Here is a 13,523-nt window from a genome sequence, read left to right on the forward strand (position 1 = left end):
ACAAAAGGGGGCTGAATATGCAGCACTCCCTTAACAAACGTCTGAACCTCAGGCAGTGAAGCCAGTTCTTTTTGAAAGAAAATGGATAGGGCCGAAATCTGGACCTTTATGGACTCCAATTTTAGGCCCATAGTCACCACTGACTGTAGGAAGTGCAGGAAATGACACAGCTGGAATTTCTCTGTAGGGGCCTTCCTGGCCTCACACCAAGCAACATATTTTCGCCATATACGGTGATAATGCTTTGCTGTCACGTCTTTCCTAGCCTTTATCAGCGTAGGAATAACTTCATACGGAATGCCTTTTTCAGCTAGGATCCGGCGTTCAACCGCCATGCCGTCAAACGCAGCCGCGGTAAGTCTTGGAACAGACAGGGCCCTTGTTGCAGCAGGTCCTGTCTGAGAGGCAGAGGCCATGGGTCCTCTGTGCGCATTTCTTGCAGTTCCGGGTAACAAGTCCTTCTTGGCCAATCCGGAACAATGAGTATTGTTCTTATTCCTCTCTTTCTTACTATTCTCAGTACCTTGGGTATGAGAGGAAGAGGAGGAAACACATATACCGACTGGTACACCCACGGTGTCACTAGGGCGTCCACAGCTATCGCCTGAGGGTCCCTTGACCTGGCGCAATATCTTTTTAGCTTTTTGTTGAGGCGGGACGCCATCATGTCCACCTGTGGCAGTTCCCATCGCTTTGCGATCTGTGTGAAGACTTCTTGATGAAGTCCCCACTCTCCCGGGTGGAGGTCTTGTCTGCTGAGGAAGTCTGCTTCCCAGTTGTCCACTCCCGGAATGAACACTGCTGACAGTGCTTGCACGTGATTCTCCGCCCACCGAAGAATCTTTGTGGCTTCCGCCATTGCCATCCTGCTTCTTATGCCGCCCTGGCGGTTTACATGGGCGACCGCCGTGATGTTGTCTGACTGAATCAGCACTGGCCGGTTTCGAAGCAGGGGCTCTGCTTGACTCAGGGCGTTGTAAATGGCCCTTAGTTCCAGTATATTTATGTGTAGAGAAGTATCCAGACTTGACCACAGCCCTTGGAAGTTTCTTCCCTGAGTGACTGCCCCCCCATCCTCGGAGGCTTGCATCCGTGGTCACCAGGACCCAGTCCTGTATGCCGAACCTGCGGCCCTCGAGAAGGTGAGCACTCTGCAGCCACCACAGAAGAGACACCCTGGCCCTTGGGGACAGGGTGATCAGCCGATGCATCTGAAGATGCGATCCGGACCACTTGTCCAACAGATCCCACTGAAAGATCCTCGCATGGAACCTGCTGAAGGGAATGGCTTCGTATGAAGCCACCACCTTTCCCAGGACTCGCGTGCAGTGATGCACCGATACCTGTTCTGGTTTCAGGAGGTCCCTGACCAGAGATGCTAATTGCTGGGCCTTCTCCACTGTGTCCAGAATCCTGCCCAGGAAAAGCAGACGCGTCGTAGGAATCAGCTGCGACTTTGGAACATTCAGAATCCAGCCGTGCTGTTGCAACACTTCCTGAGAGAGTGCTACGCTGATCAACAACTGCTCCCTGGACCTCGCCTTTATGAGGAGATCGTCCAAGTACGGGATAATTATAACTCCCTTCTGCCGAAGGAGTATCATCATTTCGGCCATTACCTTGGTAAATATTCTCGGTGCCGTGGACAGGCCAAACGGCAACGTCTGGAACTGGTAATGACAGTCCTGTACCACAAACCTGAGGTACTCCTGGTGAGGTGGGTAAATGGTGACATGCAAGTAAGCATCTTTGATGTCCAGCGACACCATAAAATCCCCCTCTTCCAGGCTTGCAATAACCGCTCTGAGCGATTCCATTTTGAACTTGAATTTCTTTATATAAGTGTTCAAGGATTTTAAATTCAGAATGGGTCTCACCGAACCGTCCGGTTTCAGTACCACAAACATTGTGGAATAGTAACCCCTTCCCTGTTGAAGGAGGGGGACCCTGATAATCACTTGCTGGAGGTACAGCTTGTGAATTGCCGCCAGTACTACCTCCCTTTCCATGGGGGAAGCTGGCAAGGCTGATTTGAGGTAACGGCGGGGGGGGGGGGGGGGGGGGGGGGGGGGAGTCGCTTCGAATTCCAGCTTGTGTCCCTGAGATACAATTTGTATAGCCCAGAGATCCACCTGTGAGCGAACCCACTGGTTGCTGAAGTTTCGGAGACGCGCCCCCACCGCACCTGGTTCCGCCTGTGGAGCCCCAACGTCATGCGGTGGACTTAGTGGAAGCAGGGGAGGACTTTTGTTCCTGGGAACTGGCTGCATGGTGCAGCTTCTTACCTCTACCCCTGCCTCTGGCAAGAAAGGATGCGCCCCTGACCCTCTTGCCTTTTTGGGAACGAAAGGACTGCATTTGATAATCCGGTGCTTTCTTAGGCTGTGAGGAAACCTGAGGCAAGAAAGTCGACTTTGCAGCTGTCGCTGTAGACACGAGGTCCGACAGACCGTCCACAAACAATTCCTCACCCTTATAAGGCAAAACCTCCATGTGTTTTTTAGAATCAGCATCTCCTGTCCATTGCCGAGTCCATAAGACCCTCCTAGCAGAAATGGACATTGCATTAATTCTAGAGCCCAGCAGGCAAATGTCCCTCTGAGCATCCCGCATATATAAGACGACGTCTTTTATATGGCCCAGGGTTAGCAAAACAGTATCTCTGTCGAGGGAATCTATGTCGTCTGACAGATTATCTGTCCACGCTGCTACAGCACAACACATCCAGGCTGAAGCAATAGCAGGTCTCAGTAGAGTACCAGAGTGTGTATACACTGACTTCAGGATAGCTTCCTGCTTTCTATCCGCAGGCTCCTTTAGGGCGGCCGTATCCTGAGACGGCAGGACCACCTTTTTAGATAAGCGTGTCAGCGCCTTGTCCACCCTAGGGGATGTTTCCCAACGTAACCTGTCCGTTGGCGGGAAAGGATACGCCATCAGTAACCTCTTAGAAATCACTAGTTTCTTATCGGGGGAACCCCACGCTTCCTCACACAATTCATTTAATTCATCAGATGGGGGAAAAGTCACTGGCTGCTTTTTCTCCCCAAACATATAAACCCTTTTGGTATTAACAGGGTTAATCTCAGAAATGTGTAATACATCTTTCATTGCAATAATCATGTATCGGATGGCCTTGGTCATTTTAGACTGTAAATGTGCCTCATCATCGTCGACACTGGAGTCGGTCTCCGTGTCGACATCTGTGTCAACCATCTGAGATAGAGGGCGTTTATGAGCCCCTGATGGTTTCTGAGTCGCCTGGGCAGGCGCGGGCTGAGACCCCGGCTGTCCCAAGGCTGCAGCGTCAAACCTTTTATGTAAGGAGTTTACATTGTCATTTAAGACCTTCCACATATCCATCCAATCAGGTGTCGGCCCCGACACCACACTTATCTGCCCTTGCTCCGCCTCCACGTAACCTTCCTCATCCCACATGTCGACACAGCCGTACCGACACACAGCACACACACAGGGAATGCTCTGACTGAGGACAGGACCCCACAAAGTCCTTTGGGGAGACAGAGAGAGAGTATGCCAGCACACACCACAGCGCTATATAACACAGGGATTCTCACTGATAATAAGTGATTTACCCAATAGCTGCTTTTTAGGTCTTATTTGCGCCTAAATTTATGTGCCCCCCTTCTCTTTTTAACCCGTCTTGTACCTGGATACTGCAGGGGAGAGCCTGGGGAGCTGCTTCCAGCGGAGCTGTGAAGAGAAAATGGCTCTGGTGTGCTGAGGAAGAAGGCCCCGCCCCCTCAGCGGCGGGCTTCTGTCCCGATTTCTGTGTTAAAAAATGGCGGGGTTTTTTACATATATACAGTGCCAGACTGTATATATGTATTTTTATGCCAAAAGGCATCAATTGCAGCCCAGGCCCCCCCCCCCCCCCCCCCCCAGCACCCTACAGTGACCGGAGTGTGCAAGTGTGCTGGGAGCAATGGCGCACAGCTGCGGTGCTGTGCGCTACCTTAATGAAGACAGGAGTCTTCAGCCGCCGATTTCGTCGTCTTCAGTTCTTCTGGCTCTGCGAGGGGGACGGCGGCGCGGCTCCGGGAACGGACGATCGAGGACAGGTGCCTGTGTTCAAACCCTCTGGAGCTAATGGTGTCCAGTAGCCTAAGAAGCACAAGCTAGCTGCAAGCAGGTAGGTTTGCTTCTCTCCCCTTAGTCCCACGTAGCAGTGAGTCTGTTGCCAGCAGAAGCTCACTGAAAATAAAAAACCTAATAAATACTTTCTTTACTAGTAAGCTCAGGAGATCCCACTAGGAGCACCCAGCTCTGGCTGGGCACAGATTCTAACGGAGGTCTGGAGGAGGGGCATAGAGGGAGGAGCCAGTGTACACCAACTAGTACCTAATCTTTTCTTTAGAGTGCCCAGTCTCCTGCGGAGCCCGTCTATTCCCATGGTCCTTACGGAGTTCCCAGCATCCACTAGGACGTCAGAGAAAGGAACCTGTAATTCTAAAAAGGTTATTTTCCAATTCAAAACTACCAACACCAAAACATGCTGCACATGATCATATGAAAAGTAAAGAATTACCTGTTTAAAGCATTGCACATTTCTATAGTGACCAGAACAGACAGCGCCATGGTCATTGGATAAGGAGATTCAAAGACTTCACATGGCACATTTTCAAACTCTGGGTTTTCATCATTGCATTGAAGAAAATGACTCTAAAATGAGAAATTATTGTTTTAAAAGGATTGTTAAATGCTACAAGAACATTTCTACATTATAGTTTACATTATTCCTTATTTCACATATGCAAGTTTTTTTTCATAATGTTTATATGCTAAACTGGAGTGCATCATCAGGCAACATAATCCATTATAATACATACACTGTAAATTAAGAGGAAAAAAAATGTGGATATACCAATTGATAGAAAGTAATTCTTGGTCCACCTTCAGCTGCAATGAACCACCAGGCTGCTGCACCAACTGTAGCTGCACCAACATAACCTGTAAAATAAATAGAGTAAACACAATATGTACACAGTTTTTGTCGTCATACCAGGTCATTAACTACACCTGCAACCAATATATGGATAGCACACCATGAAGTTAGATTTGTGCATTCTGCTATAAGGTTACCAAAAAACAAACCCCAATTTGTCTGGAGTCCTAATGTATTAAATCCCATCGTTAAAATGGCACAAAAGATGCCAGCTCTTTAATAATCAATTAGCAGAGTCTGACAAATTTATTCTGTGCTAGGAGATTAAAATAAATAAAAATCACACTCACATCCAATTGTTAGGTAACGAAAGAATAGCCAGCCACTGATCAGCGGTTCCTTGGGATTGCGTGGAGGCTTGCTCATGATGTCCAGATCTGGCGGATTGAAGCCCAAGGCAGTGGCAGGAAGACCGTCAGTCACTAGATTAACCCACAGCAGTTGAACCGGTATTAATGCCTCAGGGAACCCCAGGGCAGCAGTCAAGAAAATACTATTAGCGGGGAAGGAAATACATTCTGTCATTACACAAATTACATACATATAAAGCACAGGGCTTAGAGAGGGCTATGGATCTTTAAAACAAGAATACCTAAAAGGCAATATTGTGGACAGCTAAACTTATCATTGGAGTACCCATGCTATACACAGAAACAAGAAGGCTTGATATACATATCTAAACATCTAGATTGTAAGCAGGGCCTTCCTACCTCTGTGTGTTTTTGCCCAGTTTTGTTCTATTACTTTTGTTCTAACTGTAAAGCGTAACGGAATATGCTGTGCTATATAAGAAACGGTTAATTAATAATCTGTGGCATTGATGTTCTCAATACATACCAAACCACTTCTCCAACATTAGAGGAGATCAGGTAACGAATGAACTGCTTCATGTTGTTGTAGATGGCGCGCCCTTCTTCCACAGCAGCTACAATTGTAGAGAAGTTATCATCGGCCAGGACCATTTCAGAAGCTGTTTTCGCCACAGCAGTTCCAGATCCCATAGCGATCCCAATCTCAGCTTTTTTAAGTGCAGGAGCATCATTTACACCATCACCAGTCTAAAGAGGTGGAAAGAAAAAAAAAAATTAATTGTTATTAAGTTAGTGGTGCTCGAAAAATGCGAGAGAAGTAGCTATGAGTTCTGCAGTGAGGAGCTGGATAAAAGAAATAGGCCATGAAAGCAAAACATTAATAACCTGCTAGAAGGACATAATGCTTGCAATCGAATGGTTTATAAACAGATACTTGATCTCTTAGTAAAGATCAATACACATTACCATCATCACTCAATATGTATTTCACAGAAATAAAGTACATCAGTTTTAATTGCAGTTCAAGTAGAATAAATTTTGGGCCATTTTCAAGTCATTTTCTCAGTAGCTTACCATGGCTGTGATCTCGTCAAAAGACTGCAGAAATTCAACAATTTTTGACTTATGTGAAGGCTCCACCCGAGCAAAGCAGCGTGCATTCATACAAGCATCCCTCTGTGCAGCTAGGGACAGCTCGTCGAACTCGCGCCCAGTGAAAGCTTTTTCTGAAACGTCTTCATCTTCACGGAAGATGCCAACGCGTCGGCAAATTGCCACTGCAGTTCCTTTATTATCTCCGGTAATCATGATCACTCTGATGCCAGCCTGCCTACACATTTTTACCGAGTCAGCCACTTCTGTTCTTGGAGGGTCCAGCATGCCAACACAGCCAACAAACGTTAGATTGGTCTAAACGTGAAGACATGTGATAGTCAGAGCATTACACTATACTAACACATGAATAAGTATCAACATGTAAACACATTTAATTAAGAATGTAGAGTCTTTCATTAGCTGGGATATTAAAATGCAATTTCTTATAGCCAGTTGGGTGCTTTAACCTTTCATACTGAAGATCTGCATGTTCGCCCACCGTGTCTACAGTTACATTTCTTAAATTTAATCATTTCATAGTATGTACAGTAGTACAAAAAACCCCCCACACCTCTGAAGGGGTGACAGCAGCCAACATATACAAATGCTGTGTTTCACGCAGTCTATGGTTAACAGGACCTCTCAGAGAGATATTATAAGGGTGTCTTAAATATTACCTCATAGGTGATGAAATTGGAAGACTCCACAAGATTCATGTCCTCTTTCCGTAGTGGGTTATCATGGGTTGCCAGCGCCAGGCAGCGCAGAGTATCTCTGCCTGAGCCCCACTCTCTAATAACACTCAAAATCTTTTGTTTAATTCCTGGAGTCAAAGGCACTTTTGCGCTTCCAACACGAATATGGGTACAACGTTCTATCAAGCCTTCAGGAGCACCCTATGGAAGAAAAAATAAAATAAAAAAAGTTTCCCTACACTCTATACATAAAGATATTTCTCCATTGTGAACTAATGGATGACAGGAGAAAGATTAAGAGCGATAATTGTTTTGTGCCCCCGACTTATCTGCCCTGATCTCGCCAATAAAGGTTGGGTTTAGTCACATAATGCAGTTAAACCTATCCAGAGTGCTGGGTGTGATCACGAAAAGTGCCATTTGGGCGTCCAAACGGGTCACTTTGGACGCATTTTAGGTTGCCACCACCAGGGGGTGAAAACTGAAATGCAGACGTCAGCAGCCTTTCATTGGGTGCCGTCGGCGGGCGGGACAATAGAATTCAACCCTAAGTATGTTAGTAGGTGAGACTATTTGTCATGTTCAAGTGCCCAATACAGACGCTATCCTAGAACTTTTATCTGAAAGTAATGAGTGGAGTATGAATTTACCTTTACAAACATTTTATTCATGTTGGTACGACTTGGCTTATTTGGTGTACAGTAAACAGACATGGATTTTCTATCTCTCGAAAACTCCAAGGTGAATTCCTTCTTCATTAGTTGTTTTATAACCTGGAAATAAAACATTGTTCTGTTATAGTACAGCTGCAACAGAGGAATTTCCTTATTTCATATAAAGCTTAAGACAGCAAGTGCAATAGAATCCCTGTCAGACCCTAAAACAGTACATGCTCTTCTCAGACCCTCCTGATATTTTGCCAACATTGCGGGGTGATCATATCATACATTAAAAAAAATAAAGTAGAACTAACCGAATTGCAGGCATTAGCACGTTCTATTCTAGATAGTCCCTTAAGATCCGTGTCAAATACATTTATTTTTTCAACCAGGCAGGTAAGAGCAGTCTCCGTAGCTTCTCCAACCTTCTCATAAACTCCCTTTGCCTAAAATGAGAGAAAGTAATATCAGACATGGATTATTATTTTTTTTTAAATCAGGTAATCTTATTGAAGGGTTTTACATTTTAGCAGAAAAGGAAGACAAACCGTAAACAAATGAATGTTAGGTGTATATATATATATTTTGTAAGGCTCAGAATTGACTAGGCCACACCAACATCCAGGGGCTATAAAATTTGGTAAAATTAAACATGCATAATAGATACAAAAACAGAGTAGAGGCGTTAAAGCAACATGAAAAGTAAGCATGTGGAATCAATTATAGACTGTAGACTGGCAGAGGGATTCTTGTGTAAACCAAACATAGAATTGCACCAACTATCCCAGATCTTATGATATTTGATTAGAGCACCTACGGTGGGTTTACAGGTATCTTTCATTATTAAAGCAAAAACACCAGGACAAGCCCAAAGCAGAAGCCAAGACCGAGAGTGAAATGCCACACCGCTAGTATCAGAGCGGACTTCCATATGGACTTCCGATACATGGGTACAGTATAGTCTATTTTAGTCATAATAATGAATCTACTGATACCTTACACAGGGACGAACATCCTTAATGAAACCTAGGATATGTCCCCAGTACTCATCAGTACAGGGACCTACACCCACTTTCCATCTTAATTTCCATGTAAGGAGAACATCTGGCAGATAGCGGGTATTGAGGTCAGAATATACACAAGAAACTAGTTTCTGAGAGCCCAGATGGAGGAGCATGATCTAAAAAGGGGAATGGGAAAGGGGCATGTGTCCACTTCCAAACTCAGCATTCACGGCGTGATGTGGATGAGAACTCAGGCCATGTTAGGGTGGCCGTAGTCTCCTTGTAGTTGTGCAAAATACCATCTACATACAGTTGTCCCACAAATAACTAAATGTCAGTACTTGGCATGCTGAGCTCAGGATAGGCACTGTTAAACCAAAGAGGGGAATCACGATCAATAGCCCGGCTGTCAGAATACTTCAGACATGACTTATAATAAATCTGTGCTCACATTATGTCAACATATGCTTTCCATAGGGTCTGTATTGTAAAGCAACACACTTAAAGGGGCTACCCTATTAGCCCAGATACCGGCGACCTGATCCCACGATGTTGGCACTTATCAAGTATTTTCATTTGCGTGCCTGATTAATCCCTGATAAACAGCCCTTCATACCCACAATATCACATGGTTCTGGGAACTAATCACGGCACATTTTTCAGACAAAGAAGATGGGCTGTAAGAGGATAGCCCAATACTCACCATCAGGCTAAAATCAGACTGTTTATGATTCGTCCAAAAATGATCGGGATAATAGGTCATTGAATAATTCTAAAACCATTACCTATTAACTCAAGTTTACATTAACTGACTGCACTTATTCAGTGCTACATTCAGCTTTATGGTAGGTTATTTCTATTGGACAAAACCAAAACTTACCATTAATTCTTCATATTAATATTCAAAGCTTCAGCCATAAACATTGTTCTACGTACACAGTATGTAATCAGAACTGCACCTTTTTTCCCCCCCCTTTAATTCAATTTAGTGTGTAATCTATGAATATAGCTATGGCAGTCTCACAAACCTCATTAAAATCCAAAGAAGAATCATTGCAAAGGGCACATATTGAAGCAAGCTCTACCAGTCCATCGTATTGGTGGCATTTCACAACCTTACCATCTTTCAACCTTAGAAGAATGAATGAAAAAAAAAAAAAAAAAAAATAGAAAAAAAGGGAAAAAAAATAAAAACAAAAATACAAAGTCAGTACATTCATATTAAAAGCTAAGAAAATATTATTATAATTTTTTTTTTTTTTTTTTTTTTTTTTTTTTTAAGTACTGCTTTTGCTTCTCCGTGCTGTGGGAAAGCGTATTGCGTCACACCCTTGGTTCTAGTTTGGTGTAAATTGCTCAAAATTAGAAAATGCGTATTTTTGCATACGTGAAGCGTTATCCGTATTGAGACATGCAGAATATTCTACAACTAGATGCAAGCAGTTATAGTACCAAGGCTGAATACTAGCACACATCAGCAACAACCTCCTGTGGTCACTAACATGATTGAGTGCTACCATAAACCCCCTAGTCTCCTATGAATGCTCTAACTCAGAGCGTCTCAGTCCTCAGAAACCCACACAGGTCACATTTCCATGTCACCTAGCTGGTCACAGGTGTGTCACCAACTGTCACATTTCACAGATCCACAGGTGACCTGGAAAACAGATCTGTGCGGTGTCCTGAGGACAGAGTAACTGTAAAGTGTTTCTCCAACACATTCCACTGATAAATAATCAATCTCTGGCTCCAGTTGTCAGACGCTGGTATATACTGGCTTGCAAGATATGAAAGTTACCTGAAAGTATGTCCAGTATATAAGAAACTGACAGGGCAACTGTATTCAGATTCAGCTGGGTTATTACACAAACCTTTATAACAAGTTAAACAGAGCAGAGTCTGAGAACAAAAGGCCACCAAAATACAGCAGGCCAGAGAGATTGTATATACTATATATTGAAAACAAAAGAAATCTCTGCCACACCTGTAGGTAATATTTTGAGAAGGTTCAGCACCTAGTGAAGACAACGATACTGCAGGGAGAGACACATACTGCCATTTGTACAAAAACATGTTAAAATATTCTAAGCTAACCTCTAACTACATGTGGCATTTCTTCTAGGCCCTACACACTTAAAGATCTGACTGAACGATATGAACGTTCAAGTTCATTAATGACAGAGAACTCGTTCATATTGTTCAGTGTGTAGGCACCAACGATAAACGATGCGCGGCACCGCGCTCGTTCATCGTTGGTGCCACGTCGCTTATACATGCCAATATGGACAATCTCGTCCATATTAGCATGCAGGGCTATGGGGCCGGGTGACGGGGGGAGTGAAGAAACTTCACCCCACCCTCGCCGGGGCACCCCCCGGTCGTAGAGCACTTCGGCGGCACATCGCCGGGTGTGTAGGGCCCATTAGCCAACGTCAGAAAAACAGATAATACAATGTATCTAACATTCATTACTGCCAGGCTGTTGCTTAATAGAGAGTAAATGACATATACAGAAGCACAGAGAAACTAGATATTTACAGACTAAGTACAACTGAAGAGGATAACAAGAAAGCATATTGAAACACGCAACCAATATGAAAAGAAATTAAGATAAATATATGTAAAGAAACTTACACTTCTCCTATAGGTGCATATGTAGAGCCAGTTACAGAAAACTCATTCAAAAAGCAATTATCGCCTTCAACTCTATCAATAATAAACATCTGTAGAAGAGAGAAGAGCACACAATCAGTAGAGTTCATCTTTAGAAATTAAGTTTCCTTTTTAGAACATAATGAAACAATTCCTCAAAAGTGGTTTACACTACTTTGGTGAGGGACCACTTCATTCCATCTATGGTTCTGCAATGCTTCCAAAGAAGCGATACTGCAAAGCTGAAGGATCAGCAGAGTTTTCACTATATGCAAATGCTTGGACCCTGCTAAATACAGTGAATGGTGGGGTTCTTCGTACCATTAATTGAAAAGGTCATAGAAATTCACATTTAAAAAAAAAAAAATCCCTTGAAACATTTTCAACAATTCATGTTGCAAGGTTCCAATCAAGAAATAAAAGCTCTGCTCTTTGGGGGCAACTCAATTCAGAGACAGATTGGAGAGCTGGGATAGGCACACAGATATTTAATTAGCCACCTGCAACTAGAGGATTACTGCTTGCACTCTCCCGAGCTGCAAGCACAAATCCAACTAATATAGTTGCAGGCTTACCGTATGAGCCAACAGTAGCGTGCCGGGCACTTAAGTCGGAAAATGACCTTTAATGACTAAACCCCTGGCTATAGGTGCAGAAATTGCATCTCCCAACTTAACTGCCAGATGTGACGCGGACCACTGAATAGTTCATTCCCAGTGCTATTCAGCACTGCACCAAACTGAATTGCCCAGCTTTATTCTTTGCGCTAAACAAAATGGACGCCAACTCTAAGGGCGAGATTCAAATATATTTTAAGCCAGCAGCTACTAGATAGCGCCCAACGGAGCTATTCAAATTGTAGCTCCGTTCTGGTGTGATCGGATGACTGTCTACATTTCAGTTTGCACCTACTGGGGGGGTGGAGAGCTGAAATAGGTGAAAAAGTGACCAGCACTTTTCCTGATTACGCCCATTAGTTTAGTCGGGTTTTTGCTTTACACGGCTGAACTCAACACTAACAGGCGCTATAGTGGACATCAATTGAATATCGACCCCTCCGATTACCCATAACTTTAGACAGGAGTTCAGGGGCGATAACATCCCCCTAATAGTACAACCCATTTCTTTCTACTAGCCTTTAAAAACACTACTGAAGTGTCCAATTCACCCAAGCGTCAATACATCATTTCATTTGGTGGTGGACAGAAACCTGGCAACCAGATATTTGATCTGGTGCACCCTCTGCTCTGAGGGTAGCAAAGCCTTAGGATGATCGCTTTTATGCAGAACGTGATCTTAAAACGTAAATAAATTAGTGTTTGTTTTTTTAGAACCTGCAGGCATTACGATCTTGCTCGCAAACCTCTTCCGCAATAATTACAGTGTGGATTTTCCCCCCAAAATCAAAAGTCCCTCGCACATAGCTGTGACTTCTGCCTATAAGAAGTATGGTAAGTTTAAATAAAGAGTTAAATCCCATAAGAAAATCATTGAAGGATCAAGTCCATAGGATGAGTTTGTGACTTTCATGGTCAGTCACTAAACAGATGTATCCACTTACATCTAGCCTTCCTGCACGTTAAACAGCCCTACCAGCCACACCATACAGTGGAGTTACTCTGTAGCGCCGAGTGTCTTTATGTGCAATTAAAATTTGAGTGAGTCTTATTCGCAAAATGATGCAAAGAGGATGCACAAGTAGCTTATGCTGATTAAAATGATATGCGGCATGCCTATATTCTGTGTGCGACCACATCTGTATCTGCATATGAAATAGTAGTTACAGTGTTTTCCTGGAAAACACTAACGTACCGTTTTGTATGTAGTTACAGCTGCAGAACACAGAGTATAGATAGGAATGCCACTTATTTTGATTAGCAGTCTGCTTGTGCGCCCTATTCGCAAAGCGATACGAATAACACATTTTCGGAAAGGGAAAAAAAAAAAAAAAAAGCCCAACGCTAACAGAGTTGCACGGGACCTAACAGCTCACTCACGCCAGCCATCATCCGCTACGTGGTAATTGAGGCAAAATGTATGAGAACACATCTAACCAAAGCCCTGTGCACGGGTGTAGTACTGCTGACCGGCGGTCAGGAGTCCGCCGGTCAGCTTACAGACGCCGGGATCCCGGCAGCATA

The 13,523-nt window shown here is 43.9% G+C and overlaps 1 protein-coding gene across 2 annotated transcripts in view; it reads right to left on the bottom strand.

The window, feature by feature from the left end:
* ATP2A2 (ATPase sarcoplasmic/endoplasmic reticulum Ca2+ transporting 2) overlaps positions 1-13,523 on the bottom strand; it is a 117,489-nt gene that overhangs the window by 35,627 nt on the left and 68,339 nt on the right. For both annotated transcript variants that reach the window (XR_010252496.1, XM_063964419.1), the window contains exons 9-18: positions 11,365-11,453; positions 9,759-9,861; positions 8,041-8,172; positions 7,718-7,840; positions 7,050-7,268; positions 6,352-6,687; positions 5,804-6,024; positions 5,257-5,459; positions 4,886-4,971; positions 4,550-4,683 (exon numbers count right to left, since the gene is read on the bottom strand). Coding sequence is in view for 1 of the 2 variants with exons in the window: in XM_063964419.1 (XP_063820489.1) it covers positions 4,550-4,683; positions 4,886-4,971; positions 5,257-5,459; positions 5,804-6,024; positions 6,352-6,687; positions 7,050-7,268; positions 7,718-7,840; positions 8,041-8,172; positions 9,759-9,861; positions 11,365-11,453 (1,646 nt within the window). In the remaining variant the exon portion in view is untranslated. The remainder of the gene's footprint in view (positions 1-4,549; positions 4,684-4,885; positions 4,972-5,256; positions 5,460-5,803; positions 6,025-6,351; positions 6,688-7,049; positions 7,269-7,717; positions 7,841-8,040; positions 8,173-9,758; positions 9,862-11,364; positions 11,454-13,523) is intronic.

The sequence above is a fragment of the Pseudophryne corroboree genome, chromosome 1 (assembly GCF_028390025.1).
Source record: "Pseudophryne corroboree isolate aPseCor3 chromosome 1, aPseCor3.hap2, whole genome shotgun sequence".
Taxonomy (NCBI): Eukaryota; Metazoa; Chordata; class Amphibia; order Anura; family Myobatrachidae; genus Pseudophryne; species Pseudophryne corroboree.